Genomic DNA, 20,261 nt, shown 5'->3' with positions numbered 1-20,261 from the left:
TTTCACTGCTTTAATACTCCAATGGTCTTGTCACAGAGTCTACCTAGAACCCAAGGGCCCCTTTTAATGGCAGCGTTGAGGACTGGATTCCTGCTCATTACGAGTGCTAATTTGCCACAAGGACAGAGCTGCAGAAAGCTCAGGTTCAGGCTCAAAGCGAAGCGAGAGGATTTTTAATGCACCGCACATTTTTTTTGATGGAAGAGAAAGAAAGAGAAGGGAGGTTATCCTGGAGGTGTTTGATAAATGAGCACCCACCATCCAGCTCTTTGCAGCCACCCACACCCAGGCCACCCTATCCACGCCCATCCCGAGCTTCTGATTACCCTTTGAGGGCGCCGTCATGCAGCCTTCATGGTCGTAATCTGGGTGCACACGCAGCATGGCGAGGCAGGGCAGGAGGCCCCACCCCAACGGTGATGAAAGGCAGAGCAGGTGAGGAGTTCACATCTGCGCCCAGGCTTTAATCAACTTTCCTGCAGACATGCAGTAATGTAAAACAGTGGATGAGAGGCCAATCCCATCTCTGACACTGTAACAACCCCCTCCCCAGCTGCCTTATCAAAAACTAAGTGAAGATGGAGAGCAAACAGGGGAACATCGCTTTTCCAACCCCGCTCAGTATCTACTGACATCAGCTGCCAAGTTTACCGGAGCTGGGAGGGGGGGGGGGGGGCTTCTGGAACAGACTCAAGCTTTGTCGTCACTCTCTGCTTTGACGAGCTACCTGTGCTGATGGACAAAGAGAACAGGGGCATTCTGGGTAGTCCACAAAGGGTTGAGTTGGATGAGTCCGCAGGAGCTGCCGCAAGTGATGTCGAGCCAGCGATACATGGATGAGATCCATGTGCAGTGTCACACCGGCGCAGCGTTGTATATCAGCGAGACACTCCAGTTCTCGTCTGGACGGACGCCAGTCTGATGAGCTGGATGCTGGGGCCTTTTTTGTTGTAAATTTTCCTCGCCTTTTTTTTTCTCCCCTCGTCAGCAGTGCACTTAAGGGTAAGAAAAAAAGCCGTGCTCTTTAAGGCTTAGCTTTTAAACCAGATACGAGACAGGGACTGAGGAGGCCTTTTTGTTGCATTAAAATGTGTGAAATGTGGATCATTGTGAAATGTCACCGACAGTCATGGTCACGTCCCCGCACCTGCTTCTGAGGCAACTTCCTGCGGCTGCGAGCGAGGGAATTAGACCATTAAGAGCAAGAAAAAGAAAACTTGGAGACTTTTCTGTGCGTGTGTGTGTGTGTGTGTGTGAGACAGAGAGAGACAAGAGCCTGCGAGCTGGTGTGTGTGTGTTTATGTGGGATGTTTTATTAAAGGTGTCTGTCTATTGTGTTTTAAAATGGAGCTTGCTTGACCTCCACCGCGCGACCGAGCGCTGTTGAAATATTTACCATCCGCAAAAATTGTCACTTTGCCCGCCGTCGCCCGATCAGTCATCTGGCCTGTGTGACCCTCGATTACTTCCACCCCTGCCTCCCTGTCAGGCCTACATGATCAGGCCCTGGTGGCTGCTTTTGTCCTTTTCCCCCTGTAATGTAGTATTTCATGCTTTCTTGCCCGATCTGCTCGATCAGCACTATTCCCTCTGTCCCTCTGCACTTCCCCCTAGTTCACCCCGTCCATTTCCTCCCTCCAGTGGTTTGACATACACGGCAGAGAGCGAGCTTTTCACCGAGGTGGGTTTGGCGAAGGTTCGGATCATGACGCTCTTATTGCATTCCGTCAGATCCCGTCCTGCGAGTAAAGGTTTCTCTCCAGACATTCATTTGTACGTTTAGGAAAGAGCCAGCATGTGCATCAGAGTGTTTCCCCCTCTGCTTCCTTTGGAAATGTTGTGTTATGTCGGGTGCTGTGACACAAATGCCTTTACCATCTTCTTGTGAGTCGGGACACTCGGACGTCCCCCGAAAATATTCAGCTTTTGTTTAGCCTTGTATTTCCTGTAACGCTGAGTATAATCTACGGTTTCTTACTTTCTTGGGATTAATGTGGAATAAAGAGGAAAGTGACCAGAAGATGATTTTATCCTGCTCTTGTCTGATTAAATTCCTGCCTGATATTATCTCCGAGCTCCTCACAGGGCAGACTGAACTTCCTTCAATGTTGACGGATACTTAGCTGTCACAGAGTAATTATAAAACAGTGTTATTCCCACCAAAAAGATGAATTAAAGTTTCCGCAGACAGCGGAGAGTAGAAGTTAATATGTAACATGAGCTTCCTGAATGAGATCACATATAATCCTCCTGCTCTTTCCCTCCGTCGTTGGATAAACACAGACAATCTCAAAGCTCTCTTTATTTATATCCTTAAGACCAAACCCAAACCTTGACTGTATATTTTTCTTTTGAAGATCCCTTCCACGGATTAAGGTGCTCCTAATTGACTCAATTATCCCGTCCAGTCAAAGTTTGAAAAGTAAAGTGTGGGTTGTGAGGATTTTTCTGGCATTAAGTCGTCATTGAGGGGGCACGCGGGCCCAGTGTATTTACTGCCAGAGCCCGCGTTTATCCGACCTGATGCCTCTAATGCGGGTATTAATCTCCACAATGCGTTCTCCCTCCAATATGGGTCGTGTCATCTCTGGTTAGTGGAGTCTCCTGATGAAATTGTCCAAAACTCCACCGATCAATCAGGCTTGCCGAGGGATTGATTTTCTTTCATCTTTCTCGTCTTCTCTTTTCTCTTCCTGCCCCTCTCGATTCCGGGGCCTCTGATGTTTCTCAATGTAAGACGAATGTCGCGCAGAGGGTAAAAGAATGGCTCGCTTTGACCCACACCTACAAAACATTTTTTTTTTTCCCAGCTTTCTTTCTCTTCCCCCTCAAACCCTCTCTTTTCTCTTCAGACGTCGGTCGAGGAAGCACCTCTCCCCCCCCTCCCCCTTCCTCTGCTCTCACCGCGATGTGCTGAAAAATATTTCTCCCAGTGTTAACAAAGCTCTTTTACTTCTCCTTTTTCTCTATTCATTGTCGGAGTAAAATAGTGAAAGGCTTCACGGCAGGCAGGTCTGCCCACAGTTTTCTTCTCCGGCTCGGGACGGCACAGCTCGACAGATCAACACCCCCCGCCCCCCATTTATATGGGCCTCACGACTTTCCCCATAATGAAATATTCACAGGTCACTGGTTCCCTGAGAAATGATGGGGGTCAGTCAATTGCTTTTCAGCGAGTAATTTTCTCCCCCTTCAGACGGCCCTGCTTGTCGTGTTGACAGTCATTAGCGCAGGAGGAAGGCTGGATCGAAGCGCAAGTGTGACACTTGTCAGACAGTCGCAGTCTTTAGCTCCTCTGCCTCGCTTTTATTTCCTACCACCTTTTCTTCTTCTATTTTACCAAGCCGCTGCGCTCCTGCCTGTGCACCCTGCTGCTTTTCAGCTGGATAAATCACGCCACTGCAGTTTTTCTTTTTATTTCCTGCAGCCTTTTTCTCCCCTGAGCTGGTTAATTCCATCCGGAGAATTCCCTCCGTGTTGCTGTGTAAGAATTAGCCACCGGCCTTCTAAATGCCCCCTTTTTTGTGTAATGATTCACTTTGAAACCAGGCCATCAAAAGCCAATCAAAAGAGACACTTCAGATTTGGTGATTGGTGATTAGACCTCTGGAAATCCCAGGGAAAGTTTAGCCAAGGCTCTTTTTTCTTTATGACTCGGCCTGACCTTTAAAGATATTACCATTTGACATGATGAATGGTGCACAGAGGAGACAGAGACTTTTCCTATTAACCAGCTTCGGTGGAGGGAGATCACACTCTTTCCTTAATCCCTCCCCCCCCACCTCTCTGTCCTTAAAGGGGGAAAGGGAGAAAGAGAGTCACGTCAAGCGGTGACACAGTGTTAAAAATGATTCGGGGGTGGTTTGAGCGGGGGTCTTCGGTGGTAAAGGCACCACAGATGGCTAGCCTGACCCCGAGGAAAACTCCAATTAGCTAACAGTAATGGCTGGGCCCGGTGCCTTGTGTCTGCAGGCAGCCGCGGCGCTGACCCTTAGGCCTCGCGTTCCCTCTATCTGCTGCGATGTGATGGAGAGCTGCACAGCGAGCATGGCAATCTGTTTCCATTGTGTCAGCTGCCACATAGTAGCACTGTATTCAGCGCACACACACGCTCACACACACACATGCATCTCTGTTTACACCAACATATCCAGCCGAATCTGGCCTTTAAAAAACACTGCATGCCACTCGACAGGCTTGTCTGACATGATGCAGGATTATTGCATTTCCAAAACTTGTTTTCAATTAAATTGATAAGGGCCGGATCATTTACTCTGCCCGGGTCAATTCTTTTTCAGTCCAGCTCGGTGGATGTACGGGTTGTTAGCCAGTTGGACTAAGTATCTCAGAAACAGGAAATGTGGTGAAAGTTGAAACATGCCAAAAACTTGGTTCTGACGTGTCTAACGATTTATTAGTCACAGTCCTCCACAGTCTTACAATCGAACGCTCTCCTATTAGCACTGTGCAGCCTTGGACATTTATGCCGTGTGATTGGATGTAAGTATCTGTTACGTTTTGATTGAATGAGTGTCCTCATTAGTTGACGAGTTTAATGGCTGCAGGTTGAATCTTGCACTGTACAAAAAGCGGTGCAATAATAGCGTTTGGGTTTTGAGAGGGCCCTTCTGCAACTGAATTACCGTAAAATCCAGAATATAAGTCGCAGTCTGTTTTTGAAGCATCCCAGAGGAGAAAAAGGTTTTCTATTAATTAATACAATTGGTGTACAAGTTATTTCAACACAATTTTTCATTTGAAACACACTCAAAACACAAATTACAGCCTGTCGAGTTTGCAATCCTGCTAGCTAACGGTGCTGGAGCTAACGGTAGCGGGCAGCCTGCGCTAACGTTGATTGTTTTGAGGGTGGCGGCTGCAATGCCGATCCCGACGGTGCACGTCGCTTACAACAGCAGGGAAAACGGCACTCTGATAGCGCCATCGTCTGGGTAAAATACCGTAACACAATAAAATACTTCTCTGCATTTTATGCTGGTACATTGGTCGCACCGGTATGTAGGACGCAGCCCACCTTTTAGATGAAAAATAATGTATTAAAAGTGCGTCTTATACACCGAATTTTAAGGTAAATATCATTCTTTGTATTCAAAAGTAAACAACGCGGGTCTGGTCTTGATGATGCTCGTCCATCATCAGGACCGGACCAGGGCAGTCAGACGGTCGCAGCATTATAAACAAACATAGAAATATAAGATCTGGATTTGGAGACAAATTCTTCACATTTGTTAGTCGTCATTTTAACACAGTAACAGTTCTTGTTTCCTTCCTTACAGATGCACTTCATGTCATTTCGTCTACACACATATCCCGCATGCTGCTGCAGATCACACACGTCCTTTCTGCCTCGTCGGCAGCAGCATTTCCTTTTGCAAACGGCTCAATTTGTGATTTCCAGCGTTCTTTAAACGTCTCAAATCGTTGACGAGGTGCCGGAGTAAAATAAGAACCCAGCTGCCTCTGTTTCCATAATTTTGTAATCCTGAACAAATTCCTCACATCTGCGGTAATTTCCCTCTGAATCAAAACAGAACAACTTTCCACATTTCTTCGGTGGCTTGTTTATTCATTCATTACTTCTTCCTTCTCATTCAACACGTGTTTGCTGAGTGTGCAGCCTCCTTTTTCAGGCGCCGCCCTGCAGAGCTCTCACGCAGCATGTTAACTCTCGGCGCAGTCCCGCTTTTCTGCTGATGGCTAACAAGCAGCTCAGTTAGGGGATAAGTGCTTGGCTGAAGGGCACGTGGTAATGTAGAGGAACGTTAATTTACCTGCCAACACTTTACGCTTGCAGCCAGAGTGAGGAGACATATTCAGGTTTCTGCTTCTACTGATAACAAACCCCTGAGTCCCTCTGAGTGAATACTACACATTAAGTATTATACAGTTAATCACATGCATGTTAATAAGGTGCAACTGTTTGTCCAAGAACAGAGGTTGTGTTTTGTGATTTACACGCAAAGTTTCCTTCTTGTTTAACATGAAAAAGTCGAGCCATGAGGTTTGATGTTGCAGGGACTCTGAGAAATACAAATGCAGATATAAATGCATGAAAAAGTAAGCTTTAAAAGTCCCTGTTTAATTATACACATCATATTGCCAGACTCTTGCCAATAGCAGCCCTGCTACGTTAACATAAAACGGCTCACAAATATGTCGTTTAAATGTAGAAAAGGGGGCGGTAGTTACAAAAACAGCTGCATACTTTCATTTTTACCAAACATTTTCCAAAAGAAGGAAAAAGTGTCACTCTTAGGGACTACTTTCAGCGCCAGATTAATCCACTTTAGCTGCTCGTGTGAGTGCTCCTGGTTGCAGGACGTGTGTGTGTGTGGCTGAGCTAAATAAACTACAGTGTGAGTGTGTGTTACCTGGTGCACAGTGACTTGTTAGTTGGATCCAGTCATTGCTACTTTTGGCTCTTTCAGGGGATTTGCTGACATTAACAGAATATCACCACCTTATCTTTTAACAGCACAAATGCCACTTTCAATTGCAGCCTCGTCCTTGTTCTGAATTTGTCGCGAGCATATTGAACGCAGAGTCGCTGCCCCGCAGTTCACAACAAAATGTCACCCTCCTCATAATGTGCGGAGCAGTTTGGCCTCGTGTGTCGGAGTCTGGGGGGGAGAAAAAGAGCAGACGTTATTACAAAGTTTTTACTTAAAGTGGCGATTAATTAAAAGAGAGAGAGATCTCTGCTTCCGCATCTCGGCGGCCGCATCCCGTCTCTTTTGCCTCTCCTCCGAGGGGGCAGATGTTTATACAGATGAGATGTTGCAGAGCAGCAGATATACGGCTCGATCAGAGAGCAGAGCGCTTTCAAACATGGTTTGATCTTGTTTGGATTTTGATAAACATGATCAGAATGAGAGCAGTCTTTTACATTACAGTATATCTGCATGTGTGTGTGTGTGTGTGAGTATTTTACATGTAAACAAGGGGCCTGCTGTGTATCACTATTACAGCTTGTGTCAACATGTAAACATTGCAGGGCATCAATCTTGCACTCAGCACAAGTGGACAGAGCTATTATGTTAAAAGCCCATTTGCCCGACATATTCTTAGCAAAGATGGCCTCTTGCAGTGGGAGGAGCCTCATCCTGCGAGTATTGATAGGCTCATTGATTGATTGATGGTCCCTGGTGATTTATCGATTCATCTCGGTTCCAAATGAGCTACGAGTGCTTTCCTGCCCAGAGGAAAACAAGCACACTCTCACACACGCCCCGTAATGAGAATCCACCGACTTATTCTGAGCCGCACGTACGTTCCCCTCTCGAATTTGATCTTTTTTTGGGGCGGGGGGGGGGGGGGGAGAGAGAGATGCACTATTTGATATTGAAAATGAAAATTGTTGCACGGTGTTGTGCTGTGAGATTTAAAGAAAGATTCAGTCAGGCAGAGCACTTTACCCCATCACTGTACAAAGTCAATCTCCTCCTCCCGAGCTTTTCAGAAGAGTTTCAGGGCGTCCTTAGGTAGTTAAAAGTGCATCGACTGTGGATGGGCTAGTGGGATGTGTAGATTAATGCAGTGGAAAGCCATCCCTCAAAGTGCTTAGAATAATTAGAGTCAGGCTTCCAACAGAATGGGCATGTCACTGGAGGAAATTGTATTTTTATTTACTGTGTCGGGTCTCCCTTGGCCTCGCGCTCGCTCTGTCTCTGCCTCTCTCCATTTGTACGGCGGCGGAGCTCCGTATTCAGCAGCCGGGTGTTTCTCAAAGTGTCTTAAAGGTGCTGTCAACGCGCCCGTGATGCATCTCCTGGATTTGTATCTCTGCGTGTTTCCACGTGTGGGCGCACACCATTTGTATTCTGGGCGGGCATTTGTATTCAGGAGGGGATCCAAGTTCTGTAGGTGTGCATATTCACCTATGTGTGAGAGCTGGTAACTGTAAATGTGCTGCATTAGCATGTGTTTGAACCTTTAAATGTGCATATATAATGTGTGTGTTTTTCTTTGTGGTGGAGCAGAGGTGGAGAGTAACAGTACCATTAAACAAGGATGGAGTACAGTTTGAAGGCACTCCTCAACTTAGGCTACTTTGTGTTTTATCAGGTATATCAAAGTTTACTTTTTACTCACACAACGTGGATTATTTCAACACTATTTCTATTTATTTTCAATTGCAAAACATTCAAAACAGATTTTATGGTACCTGAAGTAATTTAATATCACTTCACTACTGACCACACTCTAGAGAATTGTATCTACCTCTTAAGGCCTTTATACTGATATTAGACAGAGGGGAATCACTGCTGGACAAACCGAATTCCCCAAAGCATAATTTTCTGTGTTATATGTTCTATAAATAAGTTTACACATCAGGGTACATCAGAGAAAATATCAGCCCGATAATATCGGCCTACTGAAATATCAGTCGCGTTCTCGGAGCTGCCAAGAGGGTGAAAACTTGACATTGGCACATTTTAGTGTGATTTTAATATGAAAGAATGACCGTCGATTGTACTGTAGTTAACTTGAGTATAAAAATGGGAATAACAAATTGTAACACGTTCAGATAATATAAATATGATTTGTTATATTTAAAACCATCCTCGTAGAGAGGCAGCCTTTAAATCAGCTCCACATTCATTCTTTAGTCGGGGTCACTTTTTTACTAAATAAGTCTATAATGTATGACTGCAACAACTTTCCTTATAATAGCTACATGATACTTGTAGTGTTTTTATTGTTTTATTGCTGAGTGCTTCCTCAAACACTACCAGTGTGTGTGTGTGTGTGTGTGTGTGTGTGTGTGTGTGTGTGTGTGTTTGTGCGTGGTTGTGTTGCTGCCTGTTGGCCTGCGCACCAACGTGTGAAGGCATTTCCCATCTCAGTGCAGTGGACGCTGGTGGACAGCGAGGCGGGCCATTGATAAATTGATCACGGTGAAATTGTGGAGTAGTGAGACATGCTCTAAATCCCTCCCCCATCGCTACACATCCCACGCACACACACACACGCACGCACGCCGCGGCTCTGGCATCAATTATTGTGGATTGCGTGGTTGACAGAGTGTAAACCAGGTGCCAGCCCTCAATCCAATTAAAGAGATTTAATTGGAGAGAATAAATGGAGTGTGTCCACAAAGTGCTGCCTTACCCACATTTAGTCGTTTTTTTTACCTTTTTGAAAAGTAAGGTTTTGTTTATGAAAGACCGATTGAATCTAATAAAGCCTCAAGGCTGTTGCTTTCTCCCAGACTGCCTTGCTCCACAGGTCAGTAATGCAAACAATCCAATTTCTCCCGTCTGAGAGCTGCACTGGCATGTAGAAATGGGATTATTATCTAAAATGGGCCCAGCAGGTGTTTCTGTGATGCACTGTAATTTCAGGAGGGTGATAGTGTTTCGTGTGGTCCAGGCTTTAAATTCCCACAGACACTTTTAAAAGGAACATCGAACAAATAAGTTGGCAAATCTGCCACTCCGGCCCATTAGCCTTATTACCACAGATCAGGCTCCATAACGGGGCTGTTTGCCGAGCCGACTCCCTGTGCATCACGGGGCCGGGCGTCTGCGTGCAGCCGTCACAGCTTGAGGAGTTCGAGGAGCTAAGGAGAGGCGGTCAGGTGGCGCTCACGGTGGTCCCGACTTCTCCACACCTACTGTGGCTCTTTTCTATCCAAATGTGTCCCCGGGGACGAGAGAGTGTGGCTCATCTCTGTCGCCAGCACCCCCCCCCCCTCGCCTCCTCACAGGGGACAGACATGCATAATTCAGGATTGTTATCTGTCTGCTGCTAACCCCCTTCTTCCCCCTTACACACACACACACACACACACACACACACACACAGATCTGCAATGAAACAGTCTGACTGCACATCAATGATTCACCAGACAGCACCCCCCTGCCCCCCCTCCCTCCGTTGAGGGAATCATATGGAGCCGACAGGGACTCCACAAGCATGCAACTTCCTATAATTGGAATGAAAAAAGGGGCGAGTGAGGGAAATGCTGTATCAGGGAATCTGGCGAGAGCGGCAGAGGTGCTCAAACAGCCATTCAGCAGTGTCAACCAGCAGATGTGCGGCGTGGTGCGTACGCTGGCCCACTCGTTAGCCACCGGAGGAGAGGAGTCGAGAGAGAAAGTGAGAGGCGACGGAGCGCCGAGGGGTTTTAGGAGGGAGAAACTCTTTAGAGTTTGGCTTCATGTCTGTGAAGAAGACAGATTTTTACTGTCTGAAATGCAGCAGCAGCACTGGGACTGGAGACGCTCGCTGTAGCCTCCCAAAAAAACAAAAAAAAAATCCCTCCCGGCTTCCTGCTGCGAGCATCTCTGTTTCCCCAAGTTGCCCCAGCCTCTTCATCCTCTCTGTTCTCCTTCGCTCGTTCTCATCGCGCTCACCTTCTTCTTTCTTACACATCACAGGAGCAAATCAGCAGACAAGCGATTGTACAAGTTTTCTCAAGCTTTCAAGAATTACCACCATTTCATCATGGATAATCACAGTTAATAACCCTTCTCATTAAGGAGACGAGAATCACGGGTCATTAATATTGTTAATATCTTCTCCCGTTCCTTCTCTTCTTTCTCTCTTTATTCTCCCCCTCTCTGCGTGCCAGAGGGAGTGGAAACAAAAGGATGACTAAAAAAGAGCTTAGCGCGACAGTGATTAACCGATAGGGGTAGATGGACTGTGATGAATCAAAGTTATCTCTCAAATCTTAATAACTGGAATTAGCCCCTGATTAGATGAGCTTTGGCTACAGCAGGGAGTAGTCGGCATTTTCACTTCAAAGAATCCCGCCCATGTAAACCTGTCCCTCCTACCACTGCAGAGCGAAGGCAAAAAAAGGAAAAGACTCAGCGAGGCAAATAGGCCAATGGAATAAATTACAAAGGGAGACATAAGAGAGAGGAGACGATAACATAAACAACATGTTACACCTGTTCTCGCAGAAGCCGCTCATTGTCAGGCCTTCTTCTCCGTTTATCTCCCTTTCCCCTCTTTTCCGAACACGCTCGGGGTCCAGTGGGAGGTGTCAGTCTCTGTGACAGGGTCATAATGACAGTGGCACTCTCCTTCATTTGCATATGTTTGCCATTGTCACAGCGGTCAACGAATGTCATGTCGAGATTCCTGCATGCTTAAGTAATGGCATTTTGTCCCCACGAGGAACTCTGGCCCCCGTATCATAATCCCAGCATGCAGGGAAAAGAAGAGACTGAATTAACATGACAATCAGCTGATTCTAAAACAAATGTTGGCATTTTTATCCCCACTAGAATTTCAAAAGACTCATCTGTAGGCAGAGGAGCGGCACGGAGGAAGTCAGTTTATTGCTTAATAGAATTTGAAGCTGCTTTTATGGACCGGAGATGTTCAGAAGGACGGCCCGTGTGGAAGCCCAGCGTACTCCCCCAAAAGTAAGACAGGTACTATACAGCCTGACCAATATATCCTTTAGACCGATACTATCCTGCCGATATGAGCCGATTACAGATACACATTTTGGAGTGAAAGTTTTGTGATCGAACCACTGACATGACACCTACATTAGAGTAGGGATGCACGATATTATCGGCACATTATCAGTATCTGCAGATTATGGCTTGAAAAAGACACATCGGCATTTTTCTGCCAATATTTTCCGCCACTTTAATTCAATGAATAGCCGATGACTAAAAGTTAAACAACTTTCACAACTCTTAACAAGCCAACAGTTAGCTCACATTCTCATCATTTTACCGACTTAACAACACGACGAAAGTACACTCGCGGCCAAAGCCAACGCTAACAGAGAGTAACACAAACATCAGTGCAAAACTATCTTACATGTTCATGGACGCACACACAATAAAAATAATCCGTCTGCGATCGCTGATGTCTCCGTAGTAGGTGCAGTAAACAAGTCCGGGCATGTCTCCCTCACTGCCGTGTTTTGGGGGGATGCTGCATTCAGGTGTGCTCAGAAACGTGAGCGACCTTTTGTACAACGCCTCTTCCGTCAAGCCCGAAGAAGGGTGCAAGATGTCTGTGGTATGGCAGTTTTTGTCCACTACAATCAGAGTAGGAATGATTCCACGACAGGGGAGACTTGATGTTCTTTGCAGTAAGGTTGAAAAAAACATGTGCCTAATATATCGGTATCAAAATCAGCAATTAGCAAACATTGGATATCGGCAAAAAATCCAACATCATGCATCCCTAATTTCCAGGTGTATATGACAAGAGTGACAGAGCTGTTCTGTCATGTCGTCCAGGTCTTTACCCTGGTGATCAATAGCAATCTCAAAGGAGTCGTTGAGTTTGAGAGGAGTTTTAATAGAATTTATGTCAATATCACTTTGTTCTGACAACTTCAGAAGAACAAAAAAAGCCGAGAAGAGAAGTAGATGAAAAAGTTCTCTGGTGTGTTTTGACGGGGTCAAAGCAGCACGGCGTCTGTTCTCGCTAATAAATGAGTCTAAACACCAAACTGGATGCATCCCACAAGTTAATCCAAATTCTGACACCCAGTCTGGAGTAATTAGTCCCAGATGTAAATATCTGTTATGCAACAAAAGAGGCAACAGCACTGAAACAGACAATTATCTCCTCTTATGGCGTTGGCAAAATGCTCTGAGTCTAACCATGTGTAACTGATGGCTTTTTCACAGGGCCTCTAGGCTTATTCTGATGTGCTTTTTGTTTATTTATTTATCTGCATTTTTACCATGCACAGCCCGAGCCCAGACGAGGCTGCTGCGGCTGAGACAGACAGGTTCATTACATGTCACAGGAGTTCAAAGTGATCCTCTGTCTACTCTGTTTATTAAGTGGCGCTCCGGCGTCTCTGAGGTATAGAAACACTCGCAGTCGCATCGCTAAGAGTGGTCCCATCTCAGTACCGGGATCCGTGTGCAGCGCCTCCGCTGCAACATAATGAAGAAATCAGCAAGGGATTGAGGAAAATGAACTCTCTTTCTAATACCTCCATCCAAGGCCCGTGGAGCAAGTAAGTGTTCCCAATAATGAGGAAAAATCACGTTAGAGGGGATGAAACATATGTGACATGTGAAAGCGATTAAGCCTCTCGGAAAAAAAAGAGCAGCAGAAACATGCACCAAATCTAAATTGACTCGGACGTAGAGCGAAGACGCCGAGTGTTTATTTTCATGAATTGATTTCTCCACAAATGAGGTGGAAAAATGGAGAGACGGGAGTTTGCAAAGGGAGGAAATGTGAGACAAAACAATAACCCTCTCCCCCAGCCCAGTGGAAATCATAAACCTACTGTAGTGCCGAGGAGGACCGGGGTTTGGCCGGGGCGGGGGTGCGTTGTGAATCTGCATTAAATTGGGTTGCTTCTCCACATCTCCGCTCTCTCTCCCTGCTGTAATTGGTTGACTGGGGTGGGGTGGGGGGGGGGCAGGACCAAATATGTGCCTCATCATGAGAAACTCAGTTGAAGGTGTTTTGTTTTTTGCTGTAGTTGTTTACCTCCTTGAGCTCCTCTTTTTCTGGCTCACCTTGGATTCACTGTGTGGCATGTGGTTGTAATTAACACATGCTGCAGCCTCTGGTGAGTGTTAACAGAGAGACTTGGAGTAAGATCATGTGGCTCGCCTAATTAAAATGGACCCGGCTAGACAGCCTTTATTTATGCGCCTTCAAGACAAAATGAATGCCAGTTGCCTGTGGAAATCATCTCAGGCCGTCTTTTCTCGCCTGCCTGCCTGTCTGTGCGCGGGGCTACAATTAACCGAGCATCAGCAGCAGCAGAGCCGGGGACAACAAGAGGCTTTCATGCAGCTGCCTGAAAACCACTCAGTGTTTCGTTTGTGTTGCGTCAACTGATTGCCGCGCGCTGGCCTCCGCTGAGCTGCATTACACTTTTCACTATAAACTCTGCTCGGGTTTGCGCTGTGACGGCCCAGCGGGATTTGTCACAAGTTTGCCACCGTCGCTGTCAGGCGGTCATTAAAACCAAATGAGCGTTGTTCTGGAGAGAACAGCTCGATGCTTTGGAGGAGACACAAACAGATTTCAGGCTCAGGATTAAAATTAGAAAATGTTATGTCATGTGTAATCTGACAAAGCAACTTGCTTGTGTACATTCAGCGCAAAGGGGTGCGGCTGCGATGCTTTATGTTAAGTCAACATTGAAGCATTCGTGCTGTGTGGAAACACTGCAGAGCTGTTCATAAATCTATTTGAATTGCTCGGCGCATAGAGTCGTGCTTGAGACTATTAGTGTCATACAGTTGGGACCATGCAAAGCAGGAAGGCCTCTGCTGAAAAATGATCCACGCTGCATGTGACTGAGCTGAAGCCATAAAGCTGCCCACTCCATCACGGCTGAGATTGCCCGAGATTGATCAGCCCGCTCCCATTTGAGTGATTTCCCTCCGGATTCAATGCAACGCAATTAGTCGCCTGCCGTATTTTGCCTTCGCGCTGCTCTTTGACCCTCCATCGCACGTATGAGTCAGTGCAGCACTCTGCCGATATGAGTTCCTCCTAACAGCTCGTGTATTTGCACAGCCCCATCTCCTCTTGGCCTCTCAACACCGTCCCCTCCCTGCGCTGCTAAAGAGGATCACGGAATCGCTGGCGAGCAGCCAAGAAGTTGTACCTGCTGAGATGGAATATAGCCTTGACCATCCACACTGGTGTCTGTCTCTCCCTCTGAATGCTGGGAGTTTCTCTCAGACTGGCAGCCTCCGCAGTGGGCATCGGCACGTGGCCTCGCTGACCTCTTTGGCTCCTGATGCTGACTGTAAAAACCAAAACTCCACTCCAAAAGTGATCTCCTTAAGTAAGGGTTTCCAATCCAATTTTACGCAAGGAGAGTGCTCAAGATTAGAGATAGTGTTTTTTATTGTGCTCTTCAGTAATAGGAGGAGAAAGGGTGAAGGAGGGAAAGAGGAATGGAAGGGATGGCCGATCGATAAAGGCTGCTCTCTCCGGTTGTCTCTGTCGTCATGTCCGTGGAGACGAGGTTTGGCCGCTCGTGGCAGCAGGCTATGTAAGAGGGGCATTAAAGAGCTGCAAAGGGACCCCCTCTTCTCCCATAAACACGCCTGCATGTAGAGAAACACTCACAATTGTCCCAATATAACAACAACTCTTGCGCTATTCGCAGTGATAATGAACAGCAATCTCTTCCAGTGGAATGAGATGTGCTGTGTACCTGACTGGTTTGCCGTGGAGAGCTTTTCATTAGGCACCATGGATTATCTTGACGACGGCGAGTCAGCCCCAGTGAAAAGGGCACGTGGCCGCACTGGGACGAGCACAACTCCCCTGATTTGCATGGGCCCTTTTTTCTTCTCCCAGTTCATTTCTAGTCGAATAACTCGTTTGTCACATACATCAGAGGAAGGCGAAGATCATACGAGAGCCAGCGTTACTTTGTGTTTCACTAATGAGGCCTGTACTCTCCGCCTCTTTGCTTTTTGCCGTGCTGCCCTTTGAAACAGCAACGACATGGTGCTACAACACTCTGGCAGTTTTCTTTCTCCAAAACGGAGCTCCGGGCTGTCGTCCTGTTTGTGTGTCACTTGGCTTCGTCTCAGTTCTTTGCACTTGTTTAAGGCTCGAACAGCAGCAGACCTGACACAGATACGCTGGCCCGTGTGGCCTGTGAACGTAACGATTCACATTCTGACCGGAGCGCGGAGGGACGCTCGGAGGCAGACGATGACTTTACAAGTTTAATGGAACGTGTCATGAGAAATGCAGAACTGTGGCGCGAAGAAAAAACAGAGCAGTGGCTCCAGTAAAAGTGGGGAAAGTAAACTAAACCATAGATTTCCCCAAACTAAGGAACTGTCAAATAGAGCGCAGATGATGTAGCAAACAAGGAACTCGGAGCAGAAGCTCTCTGGCAACTTGCTCAAAAGCAGAAGCAAACAAAATAAAGCGCCCAAACAATGTTGTGTTCTTATGTTTACATGCACACTTCTGTCCCCATTTGTTTATGCTGTTCTGATCAGATTTGGGATGCTTGTACATGATTCCAGCCTTATTCCAGGTTCTGCATTGGTGCAGTAGTGCCTCTCACACATGCTCATCTTAACCAAGTAGTTTTGGTGCCTGCAGAAGTTTGTCCAGTTTGTTTGTCGTCCATGTTGCCCTCCATCACTTATTCAAGAAACACTCACATTCAGCCGAATTTGCTGCTTGGCCTTGTGTTTGTGTACACAACTGTCTGCGTCATGAACGTAATTGTTCACATACTTGTCTGTGCACTACGTGTGTTACTGGATACCTCTAGAGGGCGCACCAGAGAGCTCAGGCCGTATGCAACTACTGTATGTGCGGGATGTAAACAACAGACATGGAGACGCTCTAGGAGGTCATTCTGAGATCACAGCAGAAAAAAGCGAAAGCTTTGTGTGTTCGGTGGACTGTTCATGTGCAGACTGCATCTCACGTACGTGTGGTGTTAATTCATGAGGATGTGCACAGCTGATGCGTACGTGAACGCATAGTTAAAAGCGAGAACATCTCCCGCTGTAGAGGCTTGGAGCAAACACCATGTACCACATGTTATGGGTGGGAGGGCTTGTTCTGTCCACATGACCCTGCATTGCTTTGCCTCAGCCTTCTGCACGGAGACTCCTACGCATTACTGATGTTAATCATCTCATTGAAAAGGACGGGGAGTCTTTGCGTATGAACATTGGGTTGAACCAGAACAACCAAGCTGAGGATCTGATGCTGATATGATGATGAGCTGTGTATTAGTGGGCATGTTCACACAGTCGGCTCCTCCTCAGCAAATCCTTTAAAACACCAATCAGGTCGGTGGGCAGTGATCTTGACACTGGCCAACTAGAGGACATAACTGCTGCTTTGATCTCCTTAATGACATGAGCAGTGTTTGATGTACAAACAGTCGAACACAGCACCTTCGTGTTTCCAGGCTGCTGAGCTCTCTGTCTCTGCTGGACTGTGGAGCACCGACGTGTCGACGGTTTGCACAGGCTCGTTAAAAGGAGGACACGGGATCTGGTTGTACTTTCAGCTGTCATACCAGGAGGTGCGTCTTTTTTTAGGTAACCAACCCCATTCTCCTTTAAAAATGGGCGCTTAGAAGTTGAAAATTGCCAACATCAAGAGCTTCCTTGAATTAGGATGCCCCGCAATGCAAGTGTGTTATATAATGCCATGACTGGAGGGAGAGGAAAAGTAGAGCACAGGGGTAGAGATTAAAAAAGTTTCTGCATAAAACGAGAGGGGGGAGGAAGAGATGAGCATGAAAGGGAAAAGGGGGGCGGAGGGATTGAGAAAGAGACAGAGGAGATAGAAATACAGTATAATGAAAAAGAGAAGGGGGATTAGGTCAGGCAGGAGTGAGGGTCCGCTCGTACAGCGGGAGCAGCCTCGAGGCCCTGCAGGCTTCAGGAAGCTGGTCAATCCTTCTCCTCTCTCAAGGCTTCTGGCTTTTTTCATTTAGATAATGGAGCTTTTCCTTAATTGGCGGAGCGCAGTTAAGGCCGAGTTTTGTTTGCCAACACGTCAGAGTAGAATTATTTCCACTACATTTACAACACAGCGTTGCTCAGCGCTCTCATTAAAACCGCAGCCTTCCTGCTGCCCATGTAGAGCTTTCTGTGCGAGTCTGAGGCCAAACACCACTGCAGCAGAAAAACAGGATAAAACACGTTTACCTCGTATCGCACCATCCCCAGCCAGCGTGTAAAGGAAGAGACACAAACTTCTCTATCTGTTTACTGTTATTGTTTTTCTCCAATCATAAACCCTTACTCCTGCCTGCTATTGTGTGCTTTTCCTCCCCATCCGAAGAGTTCTGCATTGAGCGCACATGATCTGTATCTTTAAATTTGATTGAGGGTATTTGCAGGGGGGTGTTATTGGATTCCGGTGTTATTGTCTCACCTCTGTGTTTTTAATGTTGGGATGGATATCCGCTCCAGCAGCACTGATCTCACTGTTCTGCTCATTAGTCGGGATTCGCGGAGCGCCAGTGCAGCCGCAACAATAAGACACGCACTTCTGTAAGTCCGGCCATTACCGAGTTTAACAATGTGCACCAGCCAGAAAAGTCCATTATTTCTGTAGCTCATCATCTCGAGCATCCACACGAGACAAAGGCTCTGTGAATCTGCTTCATTGCAAAGGGCCATTTATCACTTAAGTCAGGAGCAAAGGCTCAAAAACACATGTGGCGTGTGAGTTCTCAAGGCTTAGGGGAGAAGGAGAGCTTTAGGAATCAGACTTGGTTACTGGGCACTGAAACGAGTGTGAAAGCTGTTAAATTCTCGGTCACATTTCTCGGCTTGTTTACGAGGTATTTGGGTATTTTAAAACTTACTTTCAAATATTCTAAAGGACTAAGTGGTGCAAAAGAATCCAGACCTGACACGGACAGAAGGGCAGGTTAGGGAGCGGAGGGAGCGCTCGTAAAGTGAGGCGCAGGTTAGTGTTAAAAGTAAGATAGTGGGGCCTGGAGACGCAGCAGCTGCTCCTCTAACAGACCTGTCATTGGAATCAAAGTCCCTAATCAAAATTTTATCAATTAATTGATCTTTCCTCTTGTGCTTTGCCATGAGTGCAATTGAGATTCCCCCTGACTCTTGCCCCTCCAACAGCGAGCCATGCTCTACAACATAAACTGTGTTCATTAGCGATGATCAAGGAGCGCTCTAATGTGAGCAGAGATGTGATATGATGGCTGTTTCCCCCTGACTTAGTTGGTTTGCAGGACAAGTTTCAGTGGCGAACTCGCGCTGCTCGTACAATCAAACGTTGTTCTCTAACTTTCATCTCACCACTTGCCTCTTGTTGTGTGTTTTCTCAGGGTAACCAAGAGGCCACCAACCCCCCAGAAGCGATGGCCCAGCCGTACACCCCAGCCCAGTACCCCCCTCCCCCACAGAATGGCATCCCCGCAGAGTTTGCGGCACCGCACCCGCTTCCGACACAGGACTACACCGGGCAGAGCCGGGTCCCAGAGCACGCCATGACCCTCTACACGCCCACACAGACGCACAGCGAGCCGGCCGGCACTGACAACAGCACGCCCGCCATCACCGCCACCACGACCGCACCGGTCAGTGTCCTCCATCATCTGCAAACACTGTTCCCCACACGCTGTCAGCAAGTAATATACACTATTCTCATTATTATACCTTTTCCCTTTTATATAACAGTTATCAGATGTTTAGAAAGCTTCTATTATAAAAGTAGGAAATGTATGTTTTGTAATGTCGACACGATTAGGAGCTTCTATTTTAGAGAAGATGAATCTGTTAATTCTCCCTCCTTGTTTCCCTTCCTGACTTTTGTGTCGCTGAGTAAAGTTTACGATAATATTTGTTCACTCTTACCATCGTCTGCCATTCTAACAATGCAACCTTTATCTCTTGAGCTCAGGGAAGTCGGCCATCTTGCTTTTTGGTGCAGCAGTTTATGTCTGTGTTGTGCAGAAGCAGCTGCATAGTGGTGCTGAACTGGTCTAACCTCAGGACCCACCAACGCCTCCTTAATGAAGACCCACATTTTTTAACCTGTCAAATTTATTTAATTGAAGTCTGTGCAGTTTGGACCTGAGATGGAACGAAACATTACAACACACAACAGTATAATAGTCAAGCAAAACGACAGCAGGCATCAGTGCATGAGAAGAACAGTGTGATTGAGCTACACTACAGCTGTGTCCTAGTCCAGCTGCAGCCTTCGAAGGAGGCGGCCCACTGAGCACGCTCCATTCGTAGCCTGCGTAGACGTTAAAGCCGAACTGAAATGAGACGTCTGGTCTACCCTTGCATCACCACATGCCGCTCCTATCGCCTAGCAACAGGTAGCTAACGGGCTAACTAGCGAGCATAATTAACGTCACGTAAGTTAACAAATTATTGTAAAGATAATTTTGTTTTCTTAAACATGTGTAACGCCAGCTATTCGATTGAGTTGAAACCAAAAACTTTTACATTTTAAAGGTTATTCCCCGGCCATTTCAAAATCCACCATTTTGTTTGAATTGCCGCACAATGAGTCTCGGGATACGTTGGGCCGCGAAGGATGCACCTGATGGATCCTTCGCGGCCGGGATCTCGAGGAGTTTGAAATGGTGATCAATTAATAAGAATGACGTCAATAATTATACATTTAAATGAATAAATGAATATAAATGACAAAAATAACTTAAAATTAGTTGCATTTAGCTGTCTTTTATTTTGAAAGGGTGGAGGGGGGGTTCATGTATTTTATTTTGAATTACAATTTAGGACAAGGACCAGGAACAACAGGAACGCTGATAACAGTGAGAAAAT

General features: G+C 46.5%; 1 protein-coding gene across 11 annotated transcripts in view; it reads left to right on the top strand.

Annotated features, from left to right (window-relative positions):
* The window catches only part of LOC138604300 (RNA binding protein fox-1 homolog 3-like), a 420,599-nt gene that overhangs the window by 355,368 nt on the left and 44,970 nt on the right, over window positions 1–20,261 (top strand). For 9 of the 11 annotated variants that reach the window (XM_069676201.1, XM_069676203.1, XM_069676197.1 and 6 more), the window contains one exon: window positions 18,788–19,090. In XM_069676201.1, the coding sequence (XP_069532302.1) occupies window positions 18,788–19,090 (303 nt within the window). The remainder of the gene's footprint in view (window positions 1–18,787; window positions 19,091–20,261) is intronic. The other 2 variants (XM_069676202.1, XM_069676207.1) reach the window with 1 other exon arrangement.

The sequence above is a fragment of the Semicossyphus pulcher genome, unplaced genomic scaffold (assembly GCF_022749685.1).
Source record: "Semicossyphus pulcher isolate SPU_LCO1_2020_fin unplaced genomic scaffold, fSemPul1.0.p SCAF_25, whole genome shotgun sequence".
Lineage (NCBI taxonomy): Eukaryota > Metazoa > Chordata > Actinopteri > Labriformes > Labridae > Semicossyphus > Semicossyphus pulcher.
This window is presented reverse-complemented; position numbering and strand designations above follow the sequence as displayed.